Source organism: Drosophila pseudoobscura, chromosome 3, assembly GCF_009870125.1.
Source record: "Drosophila pseudoobscura strain MV-25-SWS-2005 chromosome 3, UCI_Dpse_MV25, whole genome shotgun sequence".
NCBI lineage: Eukaryota > Metazoa > Arthropoda > Insecta > Diptera > Drosophilidae > Drosophila > Drosophila pseudoobscura.
Window position 1 is genome coordinate 6,090,247 of NC_046680.1, and position 21,982 is coordinate 6,112,228.

The 21,982-nt window shown below is 45.9% G+C and overlaps 2 protein-coding genes across 2 annotated transcripts; one reads left to right on the forward strand and one right to left on the reverse strand.

The window, feature by feature from the left end:
- Positions 1 to 285: 285 nt before the first annotated feature.
- LOC4803614 (gram-negative bacteria-binding protein 3) lies at positions 286 to 705 on the reverse strand. The gene has a single exon (XM_001360268.4). The coding sequence runs from the start codon at positions 678 to 680 to the stop codon at positions 375 to 377; it is 306 nt and encodes a 101-aa protein (XP_001360305.4). The 5' UTR covers positions 681 to 705; the 3' UTR covers positions 286 to 374.
- A 12,901-nt stretch (positions 706 to 13,606) lies between these two features.
- On the forward strand, positions 13,607 to 15,790 carry LOC6898157 (F-box only protein 39). The gene is made up of 6 exons (XM_002138199.3): positions 13,607 to 13,935; positions 13,999 to 14,129; positions 14,186 to 14,434; positions 14,488 to 14,832; positions 14,895 to 15,329; positions 15,385 to 15,790. Exons 1-6 carry the CDS (start codon positions 13,845 to 13,847, stop codon positions 15,661 to 15,663), a joined length of 1,530 nt encoding a protein of 509 aa, XP_002138235.2. The 5' UTR covers positions 13,607 to 13,844; the 3' UTR covers positions 15,664 to 15,790.
- The last annotated feature ends 6,192 nt before the right edge of the window (positions 15,791 to 21,982 follow it).

Below are 21,982 nucleotides of genomic sequence, written 5' to 3' on the forward strand. Positions count from 1 at the left end.
TTTGTTGCTCTGGCAAAAAGTTATTTACCGTAAAAATATAACTTTTCTTATGCCGCTACTCTGTGTTCTCCCCCCCACCTCATTTTTCCCCTCAAGTGTACAACTGTTTGTTTATAGAATTTTCACTTTTTCGCCCACCTTTCTTTTTTGTCCTTCTGCAGCGGGGAAATAAATCTGTCGTCTGTAGTTTGCCTGCCATTTTCATATGCAAATATTACTAACAGAGCAGTGCTGAGAGCGCAGCACATCATCATATTTGCCATGCAAATAAATATGTTCTCGTTTGTATGACAGGCAGCCGAGCATGCAACTGAATTATCTGGCAACCGACTACTGGGTATGGCTTTATTTAATCAACGTAACGGGTCCCATTTCTAGGGAACTTCCTCCTCTTGGTGCATTCTCTGGTAGTCAACGCCATGGAATCGCACCGTCGTCCAGTAGTAGATGACGTCTCCCTTGTACAGCTCCACATTCCGATTGGTGTAGGTCCAGCGCCCGTTCGCGTCCGTGTTCACGATGTCCGCTGCCCAGTGCTGATCGCTCAGATCCGTGATTGGCTCGTTGAGCTTTCCATGGAAGGCGAACAGCGATATGCCCCTCTCATCGGGTATCGAAACGGAAAAGCCACGGCCGGAAAGTAGCTCGACTTTAGCCACTGGCACTTGATAGCTCGACATGATGATCCACACTGACCGAAGAACTGCAAGTCTGCTTGTTATCAGCTCGAGTGGGGATTCGTTCAGAGAACGACCGATAGCCAATCAGATAAGATATGCGCACTTTAGATAAATGCAATATTCTGAGAAATTCGTGCTAAATGGAGTGACCAGTCGGGTGACATCACTGGGCAATTAGTGAGAGAGAGTGAGCGGTATAGAGTGGGGCTGAGAGAACGATTGAATAAAGATGGGAAAATATTGCTGGCAGGAATTGGGAAATGCAGGCAAGATCGAATGAGAGAGGGAGAGTGTACAATGTACACACATTATACATATATATATATATATATCCCACGAGACGATACGTTAGGGTAGTGCCTGACTCTTCACTTGCCTTTGTTTCCATTGGCCTGCTGTTTGTTGCATGAGAAGATAATTTCACTCCTGATTGCACAAGTAAGACCTACACCCAGCCGCCTAATTGGGAAATATTGTCATGCTGCCGCCGCAGCAACTCTCAGGCCCGGCTTCTACTCCCACTCCCGATCCCACTCCCAATCCCAATCCCAATCCCGACTCCAAGGAAGTCTTTCTCGCCACACTTGACTGCTGATTAATTAAGCAAAAGCAAATCAAGCAAGCAGCCAAGCAGCGGCCAGTCGATTTGGGTCAAGAAGCATCAGGATCAGCTAATTAATTTTGCTCAGTGCGTGTGTAGGGCGCACTCTGTCACGACTTGCCGCCGCTGAATGCTGACTTCATTTGGCTTTAAAGTACTCTAAAGAAAGTGACAGATGCCCTTCGTTCCTCCTCCTCCTCCTCCTCGTCCTCCCTCGACTCAAAGTCTAACAAATGGAACAAAAGCACAATTGTTCTCGCAGCGTCTCTGCATTCTGTGTCCTGGTTATAGCCATCTGATAGTCTTCATTATGGTCTTAATGGTTGTTGTTGTTTCTATTGATATCCCCCACAATGCCGTTGTTACTGCTGCGGAGGTTAGGCTTTGGCTTCGGCTCTGGCTCTGGCGCCACTTAAATGTTGCGTATGTTCCAAGTGCGGCGCATGGCAAAAAAAAAAAGAACAAAAATATATATATAAAGAAAACAAGGAGAAAATGGATACAAAAAATGTTTGCAGAGCTCCAGACGCCATAGGAGGATAATCCATGATTCTACGTCTCGCAGTTGCGTCTACGCCCCTGCAAAACTACACCCCACCTCCCCTCCCCTTGATCCCATAACACTATAAATAAGGGGCCACATGCTCAACATTTGTATGCTGTTTTATTGCATTGCGCTAAAAGGGAAACGAAACTCGAATCGGAGCACAAATGAAAACAAAGCAGAAACCGAAACCGAAACCGAAACCCTTAGCCCCATGTCCATACGACTAGATGTACACTGCTGCCTGTCTGCCAGAACCTTATTATGTGCCACATTTAACGCCCTCCGAGTGAGCGCTTTTCCTGGGCAAACTTCGACTTTCCCTTCCGAGACATTGGAGTGGCGAAAGCTGAGCAAGCAAAGCATCGGCACTGTGTCTGTCTCTGTGTCTGTTTGCTGCTCCTTTCACTCGCCATCTCCCCCAGCCCCAGCCCCAGCCCACCCTGTGGCAATAAAATTAAAGTTTTTTTTTGCTCGTTTCGGCGCGTGGTTTCTTGGTTGCTGTAAGCCTTTTCTTTACCTTCTCTTAAAGCAACTCAACTGAAAATGGTACCTGCGGTTTATACCACCAACCGCTCCCCCTACCATCGTCTGGCCCCGCCCCACCGCGCCCCACCGAGCCCCACAACGCCATCGCAGCGCAAAACGCTACTGCAAATCGATGAGCAATCGTAAAATGTTACCAAATTTATTGCATTTTGTGCGTGCAAATCGCTTTAACAGTTCTCGACTGTGTGTTTGTGCGCGTGTGTGTGTGTGTTCCTTTAAATTTTTACATGTTTTTGATTGGCTTTCGAGCAGCTTAAAGTTGAATAACAAAAGGCGTAACTTTTATGACGGAGTTGAAATCATTAAAATCGCCTAACAGAGCCGAAAATTCATTTCCATTTTGGGAATTCCTTGGGGAAAAAAACACTAATTTTTCCACTATTTTCCAGGAATTAAACACCAAACACGTCCAAGGGAACAAGCCTTTCAACTTTCATTCAATCGAAAATTGGGTGTGCACCCACCAGCTCCCAGAAGCTGTCGTGTCGGCGTCGACGGCAGCCGCCATCAAACTCAATTTATTCTGCTGCCACAATGTGCAACAGTTGAAAGAGGCCAGACAGCATCGACGAGGGTCAAGGAGGAGCGTCATTTGGAGCTCAGGCAGGTGGCCTTGGGTCTGAAGGCAGCCGCAACAATGACGAGGCAACTGCAACGGCAGGGCCGTGCGGCAGGCTCAACCTTCAGGTGAGCGGCAAGGCAACACCAGCAACACTACAGGCAACACTAACAGCCAACAGTTTATATTCAAGTGTCTGCCAATCGAGGCGTAAAGTATAAGAGTTTTGCCTACGGTGGAGGCTGAGAGCGCATTTTCCGAACCTCCAGACGGCTCCTTTCCGGCTGTTGGGCGGAATCAAAAGGAGCATGCTGCAGGGCTAGGTAACACGAATTTCTTGATTAAAACTACACGGAAAATGCGACATGTCCGTCGTCGTATCTATGTCAACTGCTGACATCCTTGTGCGAATATTAACTTTTCCAATCTGCTTGCAGCCGTCACGCAGCGATGAAAAATTCAACGGCGTGAAAGGGGGGCAGGGAAGGAAAGTCCCACGCACAACCAGGAGAAGGTGCACTAATTGTAAGCCCCGCTGTGAGAGGCAGGACAGATTTCCCTCTTTGAATTTTACGTGACACACGAGCGACCACACTTCCCTTCTGCTCTTCTGCCTTTCTGCTCCTCTGCCTTTCTGCTCTTCTGCTCGGCAAATGCAAATATGTTACGTGTATCACTGCCGTGTGGGCGGGGGACACGGCGAGTGTGCGGAACACGGAGCAGTGCCGCGGAATGCGGCACGCCGAAAATCACGCAGTTCTCGTACGCCATTGAATTTTAAATGAAGATGGCACAAGAGCCAGGCCTTCGCTTTCACAATGAAATGTTTACCACTGCAAGGGCACCCACGTCGACAAACAAAAGTCCTTGCCAACGCCAAAAAGACACTTGCGATAGACATAATTGGGGATGGGAGGTGTGCACGTCACCGCGGCACCGCCTGCACATCTCGGGAGCTTATAAAATTTGTATCGAAAATCCCCCCCCCACCATCCTTTGCCTTCCATCCAATGAGCCGTAATGCCAAAAGCAGGACTTCAAAATTAGCAACGTTTAGAAATACAAAATTTGCACATCATTTGAAATTCATTAAAAATTCGAGAAGAGCGGAGAGTTGCAGATTTTTCGGTGGGTCGACATGTGGATACCCTTGCAAATACAGGGCCTCCTCTAAGCCACTTTATGCTTCACTTTATACCCTTCCTTAACGGACCATCAGCTTATGCAAATTTAAGCAGCAGCCGTCGGAGCGGGGCCGTAGTAGCGGCCTGCTCTGAAGGAGAAGGAGCCGCGCCGCATAGTTTGTATTGGGCTCACGGACTCATTGGCTGACAATTATGTGCGGGCGGGCTTTCAGTATCTTTTGGCGGAAACGCTAGAGATCGGGGGCCAGGGAAAGGTAGCGGTGTGGGCGGCAAAGTTCTTGTCAGATCATTTTGTAAATTTCATGGCAGCAGCTGCATGGTAGCTCCCTTCTGCACTCGATAAAAATGGTGGCCAAAGTTGTTGCAGGGCCACCGGAAAACTGAGTGCCGTTAAGGGGGTGCACTTTGTTTGCACAGCGCATTGAATGGATAGAAAGAAAGCAGAAAGCCAGACCCGACCACCAGCTGCACGGCCCTGGCCGGGGCAAGGCAAAGTTTCCAGCAGCATCGCATTCGTTATGAGTATGCACTAATATGAATTTTATATGAAAAGCTTTGGGGGAAGGACCTGCACTGGCGCTGTTCTTGGTAGCTGTACTTTGGGACTTTGGTAGTGAAACTGAGACAAAAGTTTCCGTTCTGCCGAAAACTTAACAATTGGCCAAGGCGCACCCCACTGAGTTTTCCGGCATATTTATCCATTTCCGGACTGTATTTATGAGCAACCAAAGCGGCAGCCATTGAATATTGTGTGCATGAAGCATTCTGTATCGCAGTTTTTGGTTTTTTTATGGTTTTCTTTAATTTCTCTGTTCGTCTCTGTTCGCTCTTCTTGTCGATAGGTGAATATCGCATAAGACTTATTGATCGGCGATCGGGGATCGGATAAGGGTGCTGTGGTAAAAGCTAGGGTATCCAGCTGCTGCCCAACAACACCCTGTTCCCTTACATTGTTTTTTTGCAGGTGGAAATTTACATCCTTTTTCATCCTTTGTTTGGCCATCAATTTAATTCAATGCTCATTATTTTCCGACAGCACATTCTCATTATGGATCGATGGGTGGATGCATGGATGGACGGCTGCTTTCCCATCTCCATAGCATGCGGAATTCTGTCCAAATGGACGCTAATAGGCATGCAAATCAGTGCAAATTAAATGGCATAAAACGCAATAGAGAACGAGGCGCCAGTCCCAAAGCCTAGAATAATTTCTCAAATCTGGTAATCTGGTGCACTTTAGGGCATTAACCAGCTGCAATTATCGCTGAAGTCCTGAATGTCCTATCCAACATTTTGTTCATTTATTCAGCCAATGACCATTGGAGTAACGTGTGCTCCCCCATCATGTTTTATGGCCCCCGGCATTTATGGACGGACGATCGGTGGTGGCCTCCCTGTGGCAATAACCTCGGCGGGGACTGCCAACTTGCTACTAAATCAAGAGCAATAATTCTGACTGGCTGTGGCACATAAATTTCATTGCCCCGAAAGCTTGAAACAATATATTGTATGTGCCATTTTATATGCCTTTTTTCATGGCCAAATTATCAGCTAACACACACACAAACACACGTGTTGGCCATAAATCTAGCAGCGTTCGGCTTTTTCTGACGCTTTATTAAGTGGTCTAGCAGAAAGGGGCTTGTAGGGGGGCGCTCCAAACGCCGAAGGGAAAATTGATTTTCAGTGTTTTATTTTTACTCCTATTTAATTGTTGGCCGAGAGCCAGGAAAGACAGGGGAGACAGGGGAGCCGTTGACTGTTGAAATGTTTGTAAGCGGAACTTTGAGCCGAATCCAAGCCGAAAGCCACAGAACAGGAGGATGTTCGTGTGTGGTGTGAAAACGACAGGATGCAAGTTTCTGCCAAACAAAAATAAAAGTTATCCATCAGATTTACTTACATTCGTTTAATAACAATAATTTTTTCTAAACTTTGTTGGGAAAACTAAAATCCGACTAAGCTTTTCCCGCTTAGAAGTTGGCCGGAAATTGAGGATTCCATTTCATGGTATTAGTTTCACTTTTAGTGTCAACGAATTGGTTACAAATTTAAATTTTTAAACGGTGCTTTGTAGTCACTGTTTTATTATTTAATCGCACCGTTTTCACTTCCGTTCGATACATTCCCCGTCCTCGGGCACCAGAGAAAACTCTCCTATAAATTCCGTTCGAAAAGCGGATTTGGGTAGAATGTTTACGCAGATTTTCCGGAAAAAAGTTCGGCTTGAATTAAGACGAGAGGGCACGTCGTATGGCAGCGGTTGGGACTCGCACACTAATGCCGCCAGGACACCGCCACCAAAAGGCTAAGAAGCTGGCCAGCAGGCAAGCTAAAATCCTTTCTCCTGGAAACTCTCTTAAATGTTAGCCGGCTCTGCTGTGCTCTTCGGCTCTGCTAATGTCAGCAGAGATGCTGTGCAGATGAAATCGAAAGTCGAGCAACACGTGCACTGTTATCGAAGCCCTTAACAGAATTGGGCCGGCTCTTCGTCTCTGGCCACTCTCTTAAATGTTAAGGGGAGCGTTTACTGGGGTTTTAGGGATATGTTATATTTTATTAAATCTGCTAACCATTTTTATGGTGCTTCAGCCATTTGCAAGGGTGAACCCCACATAAATTCATGTCGACGAGGGCCAAGGCTGCCTCCTGCCTCCTGCCTCCTCCACATGGAAGCCACAGGTGCGACAGCAGCAAATTAAGTTGCACGTATAACTCACAAACATGAAGACATTGCCAGAAGGAAATGTGTGCCCCCTCCCCCGCTGCCTACCTCATCACAAAATATAACGCATACGACCCTATGTCATGTGTATTTTACAATTGTTGCCAACTCCGTTTGTCATTGCAGCAAATGACTTTAGCAGAAGCGGAGCCTCAAGTAACTCACACAAATTTCCAGGGCAAAGGCAATAGACATCTGGCTATGAAGCCGACCATTGACCATTGTCTTGAGCTGCTTAAAGTGTGCCAATTGAATGAGGCTACGCTACGCGCAGTGTCAACGACTTGGCCAACAGTTCAGCATTCTCGACCATAATTCGAGATAATTTAGTTATTATTAGGGACAAAGCGACGCACAGAATTCCCCCGAATGCCCCGAAAGCCCGAATGTCAGTGTCAATGAACATGTTAACCCAAAACTCGAATGCCATATAGGAGTCAATGCCAAATGACGCACAGAGATAACTTTTTGGGGCACAAATATACACGATAATTGCAGAGAGAGACGTACACACGACACACCACACACGAGGAGTGGAATGACAACTTAATTTGGCTTGGAGGGCGGACACACAGGTCAGGATCAGGTTAAGCTTCAAAAGGTTAATGCCACTCAACTTCGACTCTAGATAAACAAGAAGCACACTGACAGTTGACTTGAGACAACATCTGAAGTGCATTCCACTTACCAATTATTGAAGATAATTAATAATGGTACAAAACCAAGTTTAAATTTCTGCCTGAGGCTATGGGAAATGGAGATTTTCCTATAATTTGGTTATACATTCATACGGGGGACATCTGTATGCATATTTAATTCACATTTTTTTCCTTCTGGGCATGCAATGAATATGTGAATGTGTAGCACCGCAGATGGAAGAATTTTCCATGCACGCTTCCATTTCCAGCTCCTAGGCATGCTGCACACATATGTATGTACATATTTCCATACGCGATTACCAGCCGACGCATCGAGATGCATTTGCAGCAGGGAAATGCCACAATGAGTGCCTGCTCGAGTAGTCGTACGACTGTCTACTGCTTTAGTTTGAGTGCACTCGATTAGAAGAAGGCCAAGTGCCGATGGGTTGACAAAAGCCAGCCTCTGAGGCGTCGATGGCATGCAGCGAGGTGTTGAGACAGTAGTGGCGCCTGCCAGTCTCGCAAATTACAGAGCAGCCGTGCCCCAGAAGGCGACGGTCGGGGCAGAGCACGTACTGCAAGGATGACAACCCGTTGATGCTGCCGCTTCCACTGGGGAAACTTGAACAAAGTGAACGTACGCCATGTGGCGTCTAGCACGGCTAAGTGCCAGCCAATCAGAACATTAATCAAATCAATGCGATTTGCAATGCAAAGGGATTTGTTACTTGCAGGGATTTGTTGGGGGCGATTTTGACAGTAAACAAGCCGAAGAATCGGCCAATAGTTGTAGTCGGGCAATAGTAATTCGCATTGGATTTTCTCTGATTCCAGAATTGATTTGATTAGACTCTGAATTGGAATCGGCAACGGAATGATGAATGATTGTAGCCATGGCTGTAGTACTGTGTCCATCTGACAGCTTAATGCGTGTCGTCTGCCAAACGATTTGGAAAAATTGATTGTGTCCACACTCACAATCAATTGCCGGTTGGAAACTCGCCACCGAAAATGGCAGAGCAATAAACAATTCCAGGCAGCAGCTACTACAATCGAAATTGAAAGCGTAATTTCGTTTGGTGACGGGGAATGGGACGGAGACGGGGACGAAGGCGGCGACGATGATGAGTGAACTACAGACACATTACTCGTGTTCCTCCGCCCCATTCGAGTTGGCAATAAAACCAGAAGCCAAGAGCATATTCAATCGCCAACGTTTTTGTGTCACTGCTATTTTTATTCACTCATTTATTCCACTCGAGTGGCCCACTGCAAAAAAGAAAAGAATGCATGCATCTCTTTGGCTTTGCTTCTGCCTCGATTATCCCGGAAGTCTAATAGACAACATAAATAACAAGTGATAATGAAATTGCAAAATACCTTGTCACTGCAGCTCAAGTGAGAGCCCGACCAAAGAACACCTCAAGTGGCGGGCGATCTCGGGCGAGCGCCTTTCAGGCGAAGGTGCGATAATTAGCAATTTGTATGGCTTCTGGTGCCGGTGCCATTTATTACGGAAAGCCCTATGGCTGGACCATAAAACGTACAACATTCTGTATTTCATCCCAGGAGGTGCTAACCAGGCTCCTTCCAGGAGAGGGCATAATGAACGTTACCCAAGCATGATTTATATCTTTATACGAAGCTCATAAATCTGTGCGTCAGCGAAAAAAGGAGGCCAGGAGGGCGACACCCGAATGCTCTTACTCGTCCATCGGTCAAGGAAACCCTGCATTTTCCCAGACGAGTATGACTCTACTCTGAGACTCCGAGTATTTGGGGTGTAACGTGGGATCATCCTTAGTTTTAAAGAAAATTATCGACTTAACCAAGGCCGACGAGCATACGACTTCTCCTCTCATATTGCCTTTAGGAGTTTTCCGGCTGGAGGAAGATTTCTCATAATTATGTGCACTTCTCCGCCTGCGAAGGTGTGCCTGCGATTAGATACGGGACTTTGACCTTTCGGCCACAATATGCGCTCGTTAGTCAATGTTTAGCAATTTGTTATGAATCAACAATAAATGTAAATAACATAATAATAGGAAACAACGCCCACGCCGCACCGGACACTGCTGATCAGGCGGCAGTTGAAGGAATGCCCTCGCCATCCGCCAAATGAATTATGGCCAACAAAAAAGGCCGAAATGAAACACGCGCTCATCCAATGTAATATTCTTTTTTCGCCTCATCACGCCAGCTGTTTTCGGCGATAGACAACGCCGTCAATTGAGCGAAAATCAATGGATGGCCAGTCTGTCAGTCCACGGCCAACACCCACGCACACCCACGCACCCAATCAGCCCAACGCCCAACGCCCTCGTCCTTTGCTTTATTTTTACACAAAACAGAATCTGTTTCTATCCTTTGCCTGCTGGTCATTCCTTGCGGATTGGTACATATATTCTTTAAAGTGTGAAAAGTGGGAAACTACAAACAGATAAATTCTATAGAACGAAATAGTATAAAGATTCAGGCTGCTGCACCTGTTCGCTGCAGGTTTCTTTGTTCATTCACAACTTCTGCGACTGCCTGGAGTTCGGTTTATCGTTTCCCTGACTAATTATTCCATTTACTTTGCCCAAGTTCCTGTAGTTTTCTGTTTCGTTCCTTGTTTTGGTAGCTGCCGCAAGGGTAGTGTGGCGTGACTGCACTATCAAAGTGCCCCAAACAAAAACTTCTGCTCGCCGGGGACGGGGGAGAACTCTGTGCTCCCTGTGCTCTGCTCTCGTTTTCCTCAACATATTGCACAACACATGCAATACTGTCAAAATATTTTCCCCCTACAAATGGAAACATTCGTTGGGATGTGAGATGTGAGCCTAAGTCACGGAAAAGTTTCAAATGTGGGCTTATGCTCCTCGGAAAATCGGATACTTAATGTTTTTCTTTGCAGTAAAGACTTTATGAATGATTTTGGGTTTAGGGAGCTACTGTACTCCCTGCTGTAAAATCCACTAAAAGTAATAAATGAAACACAACAGATTTTTACTTCACAATCACCGTTACGACAATTCAACCATCTCAGACTTACGGCCTCCCCAAGGCAGTGCGAAGCCACTCCATTTCCCCTCCACCATCACTTGACCATCCCCACAGCTTTCCACCCCACTCCTAGCCAATTCTGTGAGCAGAACGGTCTAGCGGGCAATTGCTCTTGGCGTCCCATTGGCTTGATTTGTAATTTTCTGGCTACCAATTTCATGCGCTGGCCAGCAGTCCATTCCAGTGTCGCTTGGAGCGTGTGCCCGGAAATATGTTGCGCTATATATTACTAGAATGTATTTTTCAGATAACTTTTTCGTTGTTCGCGTTGCGAAAAAGACTTTAATTCTGTTGGTTTTTATAATCCTGCCAGTTTTAATGGGAGTTTAAGGAAAGTTTCAAGCCAAAGCATTTGTTTTTACATCCTAGGGGTATTGAAATTCAGTTATGAGGAAGGAAAAACCACTTGCAGCTTAATCGCTTCCCATTAAAGAAGAAAGAACCGCAAAAAGAAGTCAAACAATTCTATTTCGTGTGCTAATTGAATTTAAAAATTTATTTTAATTGGTATCTAAATCGTTTATTAGTGGGGACTGCAAGGAATCACTTTCCATTTTCCATTAAAGTTACCCTGAAATTCCTGAACTAATCAGAAGTCAGGGAGTCTATGAAATCGATTCGTTTAAAGATGGGCTGTGATTTCCATTCGACACGCTGTGAGTGTTATGCGTCGGCATTAACGGCGTTTTTATGGCCATTGGAAAATGGCACATTAGCGGCATAAAACAGGCCGTAAGCATTAGCTCGAAATCCTTTAAGCGCACAAAATACACATGCACACGCCGGGATAGCGTCTAAAGTCGATTCGAAGTGTTCACAGGATGCTTTTAGGCACAACGCTGTTTTATTAGAAGGAGCAGCCGGAACGCTGTCCATCAGGAATAGAACTTAACGCGCCTTTAATCGCTTTCGCATAAATTGTCTCGCGTCTTTTGTAATAAACCTGAGTATCTCCATCCACCGGCAAAACAAATTCCGCCTTGGGAACAACTAAATTCGAGATTTTACGGCAGTTTCATTGAGTTTACGCTTGATTTGATTCGAGTTTAATTCAAGAAATAAGCCAAAGGCCAAAAGGCATCGCAACAAGCCATCTCAGATCATAGTCGGCATTCGGGCAGTAGTCATCGTATTCTCCGCACTTCACCCTGGTTCTGGCCCCTTGGCTCACATTTCAATTAAAAAAGCAAATATACGGGGGATTGAAAATTGAATGAAAATATGTCATCAATATTGAGCCTATCGGATGTGTTGTGTGGGTGTGTGTGGAAGAGGCTTAGGGTTGAGTGGCAATGATACAATGATACAGGCAGATACTCTTAAATAGTATTTTTTCGAGCTCATGCAATTAACGAGTATGTCTGTCCAACAATTGTATATGAACATCTGGGCATCATCCTAACCATTCATTCATCCTCATTTTTCTGACGTTCAACGTTTGGCACGTTCAACGACAGATGATGGAAACATAAAACAAATCCATAGATAAAGAGAGAGAGAGAGGTTTAAAAGCAAAAAGCTGAAGAGAGATAGGAGGATACAAAATACATAAACACAAAAAAACTCCTAGTACTCATACATGATACTGGCATATGTATATTGCTCGAGTGTGGCTACCCTCACTAAAGGATGGAGAGGCACATCTTCAAGACTCGGAGTGCCTTACCCTGTGTTGATTCCTCTTTCTATTTTCTGAGCTACTTCTGGCACGCTCTTTGCATTCTTATCACTGAAGAACTAAAGTGTACTACAGGAGAAGTAAAGATTAATAAATATGTATCTATCAATATGTATGATACGCTTTAATTTAATTTACACACATTTCCGCTAATTCCCATCTGCGATCTGCCCTTTTTATGCTATTTTTCATTTGTCTTTGCCTCGGGTTTTGGATTTAGTTGGATTTGTAATACGAGTATTCCCCGCTTTTCACCGAATTCTTTAAATGTTAAACCGCTGGGAATGGGTTGCCTGCTCCTCTACTTGAAAAGCGGAATTGATTAATGGAATATTATCGAAAAAACAGGACAAGTCTCTCTCTAAGTTTTTCTAACAGCAATCAATCTAGCTGATTGGGTATCTAGAGTGTTGGACCCCGCAGCTGCCGTCACTGGTGGTATTGCGCACTCATATTTCTTAATTTTCCTTAAAGTATGCAATGCCACTTACCACAAACAGCTGTTTGTTTGTGCTCTTTGTACAAGTCCCTGGAAGTCAGCTAGAGCACTATGGTTCAGACTTCGTTTTTTTGGCAGAAAGTCGAAATACTTAAAAAAAAAACCGAAATTTTATAAAAATACTCCAAATAATTGTGCAAAGTTTCAAGGCACTAGCTTAAAAACAAGACTTTATGCCAAAAAAAATCGACTTCTGGACCATAGTGCAGAGTACGAAAAACAAAAACAATCTCTCTATGAGCATGGAATGCAAAACCGGACAGCTGGCTATCAGCCGTGCACGTTGCTGGTGTCGTCATAGCGACGAAAGGGCCATGGTCAGCAGCTTCCCATGGAAGCACTACGGATTCCCATTCAACGAACATATCAAGATTGGTAAGTAGCTTAATAACGTTTTAATCTGTGGCTGTGTTTCTCTGCTTTGGTGGAGGGATCTATAAAGCAATCCATGAGCCAAGGAATGGCCCCACATGCAAGTAATCACAACAAATCCAAACAACAGAAGCGTTTATTTATAAATTCACACCTCAAGAGCCCAAGCATCGGCGGCGGCAGTGGCAACATCAACAAGTTGCCCCAGTTCCGTGCCACACAGCAGCCAACGGAGGCCCTAAGACCTTGCCCAAAATGCCGGCGTCTAATTTTAAAACACATATGTACAAAGAGGAAGAATGAAAACAAAACCGAATCTGAATCTGAATCGAAATCGGAATCGGAATCACAACAGTTGCCATATCCCCGAACGCACCGTCCGAGAATCAACAAAAAATATTAACCAAAATAAATGAGAGCGAAATGTAAGCGAAACAGGGAAAAGACACACGAATCTTTGGCAATTTAATTTCGAAAACTAGAGATGAAAACAGTTTTTCAGTTCTTCAGTTTCGGTCTTCGAAAATAGCCCCAGCAGCAGAGGGATTTGAATATTCTGAAAGAGTCGGGAGACAGTCGCTGGGAAGGCGCGACAAACGCAACTGCGAATGCAGCGGACGGTCGCGGCCGATCTTTAAACTATATAAAAATAAACCGAAAATAAGAAAAAGCAGAGCGGGCAGGCTGTGCCAAAATTGGTTCAGAATTAGAGTAGAGTATATAGTAATGTGACTGCTGTTTGTGTTGTAAATAAATTACAGCAGCAGAGGAAAGATTAATAACAATAATCATTTTGGTGAGAGAAGATGTCTGAAATGAGTGTGGCAGCCCGCAAAGGCAGCGCCCAGCTGGACGTTATGCAAAAGGCTGGCTGGAAGATCGACGAGAACGAAAAAGGTAACCCACTGATTTCTCCGCCATGTCGTCAGCATAATATATAGTATTCCCACCTTTCGCCAGCCTGCTACATAGACGTCGATGAGGACAACGATGAGACCACTGAAGAATCCAAGTGGTGCATTCTTCCGGACCTGATACTCGAGGAAATCTTCACCTACCTCAGCCCCAAGGAGCGCTACTATGCTGGCCTGGTGAGAAGAGTGTACTCCTGCTCGTACTCCCCCTCCATCTTCTGGTGTCTTTCAAGGTCTGTCGCCAGTGGCATCGGGCCTTCTATCTGCCAACGGTTTGGAACAACTTTGTGGTTGACGATCGTACGCTGACGAGACCAAAATACAACTACTACTCGGGCTGGCAGTACTGTCTCGATCACATGCGCACACAGAACTGCCTGTCGAGAATCGGGCGTCACCTGCGAGGCATCGAGTTCCGGCCGTGGCACAGCTTCAACAACATCTTCCAGTTTATGACAATGCTCACCTGGAGCATGGACAAAGTGAGGGAATGACAAATTGTATTTCCCCTTTGTAACCTCCTGATGCCTTTCAGGGAAAAGAACTGAACGCCGAGCCGCAGCTCGTTGGCATGGGTAGCCGGATACGTTCTCTGGTATATCATTTCCCCTGCAACATGTCGCAGCCCAACGATCCGGAAGGCATCAAGCTCTTCGGCACTGGAGGACAGCTCCTGAGGGGCCTGAAGGAGCTGCTGCTGCGATTGACAGAACTGCACACTCTGAAGCTGGTGGACTTTGTGCTGGAGCGCTTCGAGGCGAATCACTTGCTGGATGAAGTCGTCTGCAGCTGCTGCACCAAAATGAGAGTGCTCAATCTGGTGAATGTGACCACCATGCACTGTCCCATCATGCATGTGGGACTATTCCTCAATCTGCAGGTGACGGGAGCATCTTTCTACACACTTTGCTCTTACTAAAGGGTGACATCCTCCATTGGCAGGTGCTCACCATTTCTCCCCAAAACATAGACGACGATGTGTTGTCTCTGCTGGCGGACACAAAGCTGCGGCATCTGTATTTACTGCAAAACTGCTATACTCCCAACCACCTGACCATTAGCGCCTGCGGAGTCAAGGCCTGGCGCAGCCTAAAGAAGACGAATCCGCGCATGCGGGTTCATCTGAGGCTGGAGAACCTCGTCGACGGCGAGGTAGTGCTGCAACCAGAGGCCCCAGTCCACAGCATCACCTACTGGACGCCACAGACTCGTGTGAGGGCTGACCTGCTCGTCCGCATGATAGACCACTACAAGAATACTCTGGCTGTCTACGGTCATGAGCTGTTGCCGCGCTTCACCAGCCCCAAGCCGTTCAACAGCCGCATCGACAGCTTGCTGGTGCTGATATGCCGCCAATGCCTCAACTTGGATACTCTGGTGAGTGCTCATCACTCCGCCGCTCCCTCTCAGCTAACACCTTGTTTCTCCATAGACCGTACGGGAGAAGGTGTCCACTGCGACGCTGCTGCTGATTGCTCGAACGGCCAAGAATCTCCGACACTTAAATGTGAGACGCTTCGCGGTGATTCTGCGCTGCGACTGGCCCCGGCATCCGGAATGGAGCAACGAGTTCCACGCCTGGCTCCGGCGCAACTCGCGCTCCTACGAGGCTGTGGAGCGGGAGATCTCCCTGATCTTGGGCTACAAATGGCAGCTGTTGAGCGACCGCGACTTCAAGCAGGTCACAGTGAATGCCAAGTCGGGTGCCTAAAGAGCAGATTGTCTGTCGTCCCCGCGCCTCATCCTCCCCCCAGGACTCTTGTGATAAACACGGTGTAAAGCTTTACTTAATTGTCCATAATTTGCCATGCAAAATAAAGTAAATATTTTGAATATTAGAAGGGGTAACTGGAATCTGTGATCCCTTTTATTGTGCTCTTTTCGAGTCTAGTTGGAGCCTGCACCTCATGTGGTAATGGTGCCCCAGCCCATGGGACTGCCGCGACCGCCCGCACCGCACTATCCAATCCGTGCGTTAGGGATTTATGCATTGGAAAATATTCAAATATTTACACATTTTAGGTAAATAAAATGAAATTGAAAATAGAAGTATGTGCAAAAGATTTTAATTGCAGCAGAAGGGAAGTCGAAATAGTTTTTAACATTGCATGAAATGTGGGATAAAACGAAAGGTGCAGCAATATTCAAATGCCAGCAATATTATTCGAAAATAAAACTAAACGTTGTGTCCAATAAAGCCAAATGAAACAACTGCAGTAAGCCAAATCAATTCGGGCCCGAAACATTCAATGTCTGTGACTAAGCTTATCGTTTAGTTGGTTATATCCATTGCATACTCAAAGGCAGTGCTACGTACAATTTATTAAAGAAATAATATACATAAATAAAGAACAAAAAATTAAGAAGAAAAAACCATCAGACTGGGGGCGCCAGTGGGGAACTGTAACAAACAAGTAACTATAGACTAGCCTTACCTTGCGCTGCTGTCCGTTCGGGGGCACCAGTGTGCACATGTAAAATGTAGATAGATATACACTGACTGGAGGCGCCACTGTTATCTTATCAGAATCAGCATTCTCGGTGAATTTCGTGGGAGGCCTATGATTTTGCATAGATCTGCTGATATCTCACATGGCACACTCCGCCCAACGCCCATCTTCCTTGCTTCCTTGCAGCTTCACCATTCATTTCCATATTATAAAAGCCGGCTGCTCGACACTAATAAATCAGAAATTTCACAAAACTCATCGCGGATGCTGAAATTAACATCATTGTTTTGCCACTGAGCTTCTTCGGAGGCGTAACTCGATTCATTTCACTAATCACAACAACAAAAAGATTTCCGATAAAGTAATTTTTATACCCGATACTCAAAATGAGTATTGGGGTATATTAGATTTGTGGTAAAAGTGGATGTGTGTAACGTCCAGAAGGAATCGTTTCCGACCCCATAAAGTATATATATTCTTGATCAGCATCAATAGCCGAGTCGATTGAGCCATGTCTGTCTGTCCGTCTGTCCGTCTGTCCGTCCGTCCGTCTGTCCGTCTGTCCGTCTGTCCGTCCCCTTCAGCGCCTAATGCTCAAAGACTATAAGAGCTAGAGCAACGATGTTTTGGATCCAGACTTCTGTGATATGTCACTGCTACAAAAATATTTCAAAACTTTGCCCCGCCCACCTCCGCCCCCACAAAGGGCGAAAATCTGTGGCATCCACAATTTTAAAGATACAAGAAAACCAAAAACGCAGAATCGTAGAGAATGACCATATCTTTTAGACTGCAGAATCTGAATTAGATCGTATTACTATTATAGCCAGCATCAAGAAAACAATTTCATTTTTTCTCGCCCTGTCTCTCTCTAACACACAGGTAGCATAGGCGGCTTTGCTTAGAGTAAAACATTAGCGCCTAGATCTCAGAGACTATAAAAGCTAGAGCAACCAAATTTGGTATCCACACTCCTAATATATCGGACCGAGACGAGTTTGTTTCAAAATTTCGCCACACCCCCTTCCGCCCCCGCAAAGGATGCAAATCTGGGGATATTCACAAATCTCAGAGACTATTAAAGCTAGAGTAACCAAATTTGGTATCCGCACTTCTGTTAGATCTCACTATAAAACGTATATCTCAAAATTTCGCCACACCCCCTTCCGCCCCCACAAAGGACGAAAATCTGTTGCATCCACAATATTGCAGATTCGAGAAAACTAAAAACGCAGAATCATAGATAGCGACCATATCTATCAGATTGCTGAATCTGGATCAGATCAGATCATTTTTATAGCGAAAGGAAACAAATCAATTTGCAGTGGCTACGCAGCGCGTTACGTCACGCTCAGACTGATTTTCTGTCTCTCTCGCACGCACTCTTTGTCGTGTCGTTTAATATTAGCGGCGTCTGCCGGAGGAGAGCCATACTGACTTAGTATCGGGTATAACCGTAGAGTTGCGGTGTCCGCAGCAACTCACAACGTTCCCCCTCGTTTTTATTTCGACTTGCAATGCCACTGGGCCAGACGATGTGCTTGCGGCGATGCCATGCAGACGAGCCTCCCTCGCCGCTCTCGCCGGTGTCGAACTGTTTGCCGATCTGTTCTCTGTAATGCTTTTTGTGCTGCAATGGGCAAGCGCTTAGCCGAACAACCATAACCATTGACTAATGAAAGATCATCCGAACTACTTCCTCCATATCCTGTGATTCATTCACTATCTTCGGATAAAAAATAGAAAGATAAAGATACCTGAAAGATCATCCGATCTCCCCATCATCCGTATCATCATTAGCGATATCAGACGGTTGACACTCGGAATTGACTTGTAGGTTGTTGATGCTGATTATCTATCTGCTTCGAGAGGTTCGCTTTGGCTCCTAACAAATTGCGGCGATTAGAACGTTAATTGCGGGGCGTAAATCTGGCCAAGTGCCGCCTCGGCCGCATCACAACATTCATCAGGCCAAAACGGTGCCCGAACCTCTGTTGGCCCAGGATTTACGAGCCACATTAGACCAGGCTGAAACGGAGGCTAAGACTTCGACTTGGACTCTAGCTTCGAGTGGAGTTCGGGCCTGTTTCGGCCTTTGCTCATAAGCAAATTTGTGGCAGCAAGTAGCCTGTTGGCCACTCAGCCTCAGCTCTGAATAGTTCCAGTTTTGGCAAGACTCCAGACTCCGCTCCGACTCTCCACTGACAATGTTTACGGCCGCGTTGACAGTTTAAATCGCTCTGTGCTCGTATATTTTGACGTTTTACAGCAGTCCCGCGATGGTGTGGCGTGTGTGTGTGGCGGCCAGCAGCACTTGTTGGCCTGGTCCGAAACGGGGACTGGACGGGGCGCTAAACGTGAGAACGTAACGATTTCTGGATCATTATGCGACCCCGTCTATGGGGCCAACAATCACCTGAAGAGGCATTCAGGCATTCGCCACTCGAGAGATGCCTACACAAAAGACGAACCCAGAGATACGCCGAGATCTACGGTGGCCTTCTTTCAGTTTTTGGGGCTGGACCGTGATTTAATCGCCTCGCCACTGCCCAACAAATATCCAACAAATACCCGAAAAAAGAAGACCCACAAATGATTTTCGTGAGCGTTAAAGTAGCATTGGAATACGAGTGTCTCGTATCTGTAGCAGTTCACTGTTTTCTGCCTTGCCAGCCGTGAGTGGAAAAGAGATACACCCATGAAGAGTGAAAGAGATGGTAGGACGCAGTGGGGGCCACAGGGAACGCGGCGGGAGGGAGTGAAGTGCGTAGCAAGCACTCGATCAACAAAAGGCATCACTTGGATGTCGCTTTAAGTGGATGTGGATGTTGGATGTTAGTTGTTGGAGAGAAGAGAAGTGTTGAAACTACAACAACAACAACAACAACAACAACAAGAAATATGTGGTGTAAATATTTGCATGCTCTCTCCCTCTAGTGTAGTCTCTCTCCGTCTGTCACACTGTTTATAGGAAATCAAATCAAATATCTGTCCGATTAGAGAGGGCTATATAGCCTGCAGGGGCACAGAACAGAAGGGAATTTTGATGACGCTGAACAGGGAAAAAGTGAGAGAGAGAGAGATGAGTGGAAAAATGTAAGGGGAATTGGTGGAGCCATTGGCGATAGTGGAAGGCCTGGCGATTGACTCAAGTAGCAAAAAGGTGATCAAATCGAAAAAAAAACCAAACGCATAGAGCAGAATTGAATAACATAATTTGGGGGAGACGAAATGGAAGAATGGGGAATAATGTCGTTGTAAACCGAAACCAGAACCACGACTAAGCCCTTTTCAGATCTTTGATGATGAATAGTTAGCAATCAATTTTTGCCGAATCGAAAGGGAAAGGAAGATATCGTAAAAAAGAGGGGAATACCTCATAAACCATCTTCCGTTCTGATAGTCAGCAATTTTCCCATTTTTGTTACTTTTTTCCCCCATTTCATTTAACAAGATTTTCTACAAATTGTCTGAATGAATAAGTTCATTATTCATATCTTTAGATGTGATGCCTTGCTCGTAAATGATTCATTTGCCATTCGTTTTGTAGTGCAGCTACCATAAAAGTTACCCCTGTTCGTGTTTAGATTTTCTTGCTGAATAATTACGTTTTTCACTGAATAATTAATTTATTATAAATATTTTAGCTCTTTCCGTCCACACATTTGCCGACACTTTAGTTGTGGAATCATTGATTTTTCCAATTACCGAATGGGATATTCTCACATTTCGCTGCTAGCTTTTGACCTTAACCCATAACCTTTTCCTCTGGTCCTCCATCCTCCTCCTCGGCAGCGTCTCTCTGGCGTTGACAAGCGGCTGACAGCAGTGGAGCCGAGCCGAACGCCCAAATGGTCATTGATACCCGGGGCCCACGTCTAGCTTGGGGTCTACCTCTCTGTCGGGGTCTTGCGTTTGGTCCAGCTCCAGCTCCAGCTCCAGCTCTGTGTCTAGTACCATTAATGAGTTCTTGTTGGGGAGCTGCTGCTGTTCTGGCTTCTACACAAAGTTCAGGCCATGGCAGCAAATGTTAGCGACAACAACAAGTTCATTATTGCCATCTCATCACGTGGCTGTGTGTGTGTGTGTATCCGTGGCTAAGAAGGTGTATCTGCATCTGTGTGCGCCACAGAGGCAGAGCTGTGGGCAAGACGCTTATTGTTGGCTTATTGTTGCTGCAGCAATGTGTTCTTGTTCCCAAGCCCAGAACCTACTACCGACCGAACGCCGACTTGGACGGCGGTTTTAACTGACAAGAAGCCGGATTATTAATCGACGTTTAATTAATTTATAACCAATTAAGCAGCAACATAATGCGGCAAGCGGCAAGCGACAAGATCCGATCCAAGGAGGAGAACAAACAACAACAACAACAAATCGACAGCAGTGGCGGTGGCGGTGGCGGTGGCTACTGCTACTGCTCTTGTGGCAGCCACAGGCAGAGGCAGAGCACCAGAGAGATGGGGGAGAGATGCAGAGGGAGAGGGAGCGACATCCCAGAGTGAGTCGTAAATGCCAAAACTCGTTCTAAGCTTTTTTTCTGCCCCTGCTGTTGGCCCGATGTCTGGACTACAAAAAAAAGAATTAGCCAGGTTGAAGTTTTTGCCATAGTCTCTCTATCTCTCTCTCAGTGCAGAAGGAGGGTGGCTACCAAGAGAGAGAGCGAGAGAGAGAGGGTGAGCAAAAAGCAATGTCACAATTTATGGCATTGTTGAGGCAACATGCACCTGCAGCAACAATGAAGCCGCTGCCACAAGCACTGCCGCACCGCACCGGCGGCATGTTCACTGATCAGTTGTGATTTCTTTTTGCTGCTCGCGGGAAATCCTTATAAGCAAAATATGTTAACGAAGCATGAAAAGCACAAAAATTAAATTAAATCCAATAGCAGTAGCAGCAGCGACGGTGGCGGTGGCGGTGGCGGTGGCAGCCGCAACAGGAACCACCACAAAAAATTAGCCTACACCGCGGCGAGGCCTTTCCTTTCTAAAAAGCAAAAACAATTGAGCAATCTCTATCTCTACGGCAGTCCCCTGCTCCTATTAACACATTAGAAGAGGCCACAAAACCCGGTGGCACCACGGGGAAGCAAGCAACACCGCTGCTCCATGCTGCACACATCAGATCACGCACCTCGCCACCAGAGCGCCCCGGCCACGTCAAGGTTTTGCAGCTGTCAATAATGCAACTCCCGCCGTTTGATCAAGTGAACCAAATTATTGTCTATATCCTTTAGCGCGATGGGGTAACCCCGATTCCAGGTTCCAGATGAAGAAAAGCCCATTTTATTGGTTCCTAGGCGTGGGAATACTTGAAGAATACTTGAAAGTATCTTTAAAGTTATTAAACATAAAGATACAGGGTAAAGTGGCCCCTCTTTTATGCTTTTATAAACTGTGCATTCAATCCACCACATACATTATTCTATCTATCTTAAAAATCTATTCTCAAATATAGTTTATATCCGCCGGATCTCCCCTCATTGTCCGACGTAGGGAAGGGAGTTTCGTAGGCAGTTCCCTGCTTTCTGCAGATCCTTTTAATTGCGGCATTCGGTTATAAGGGTATAAAGGCTTTGGC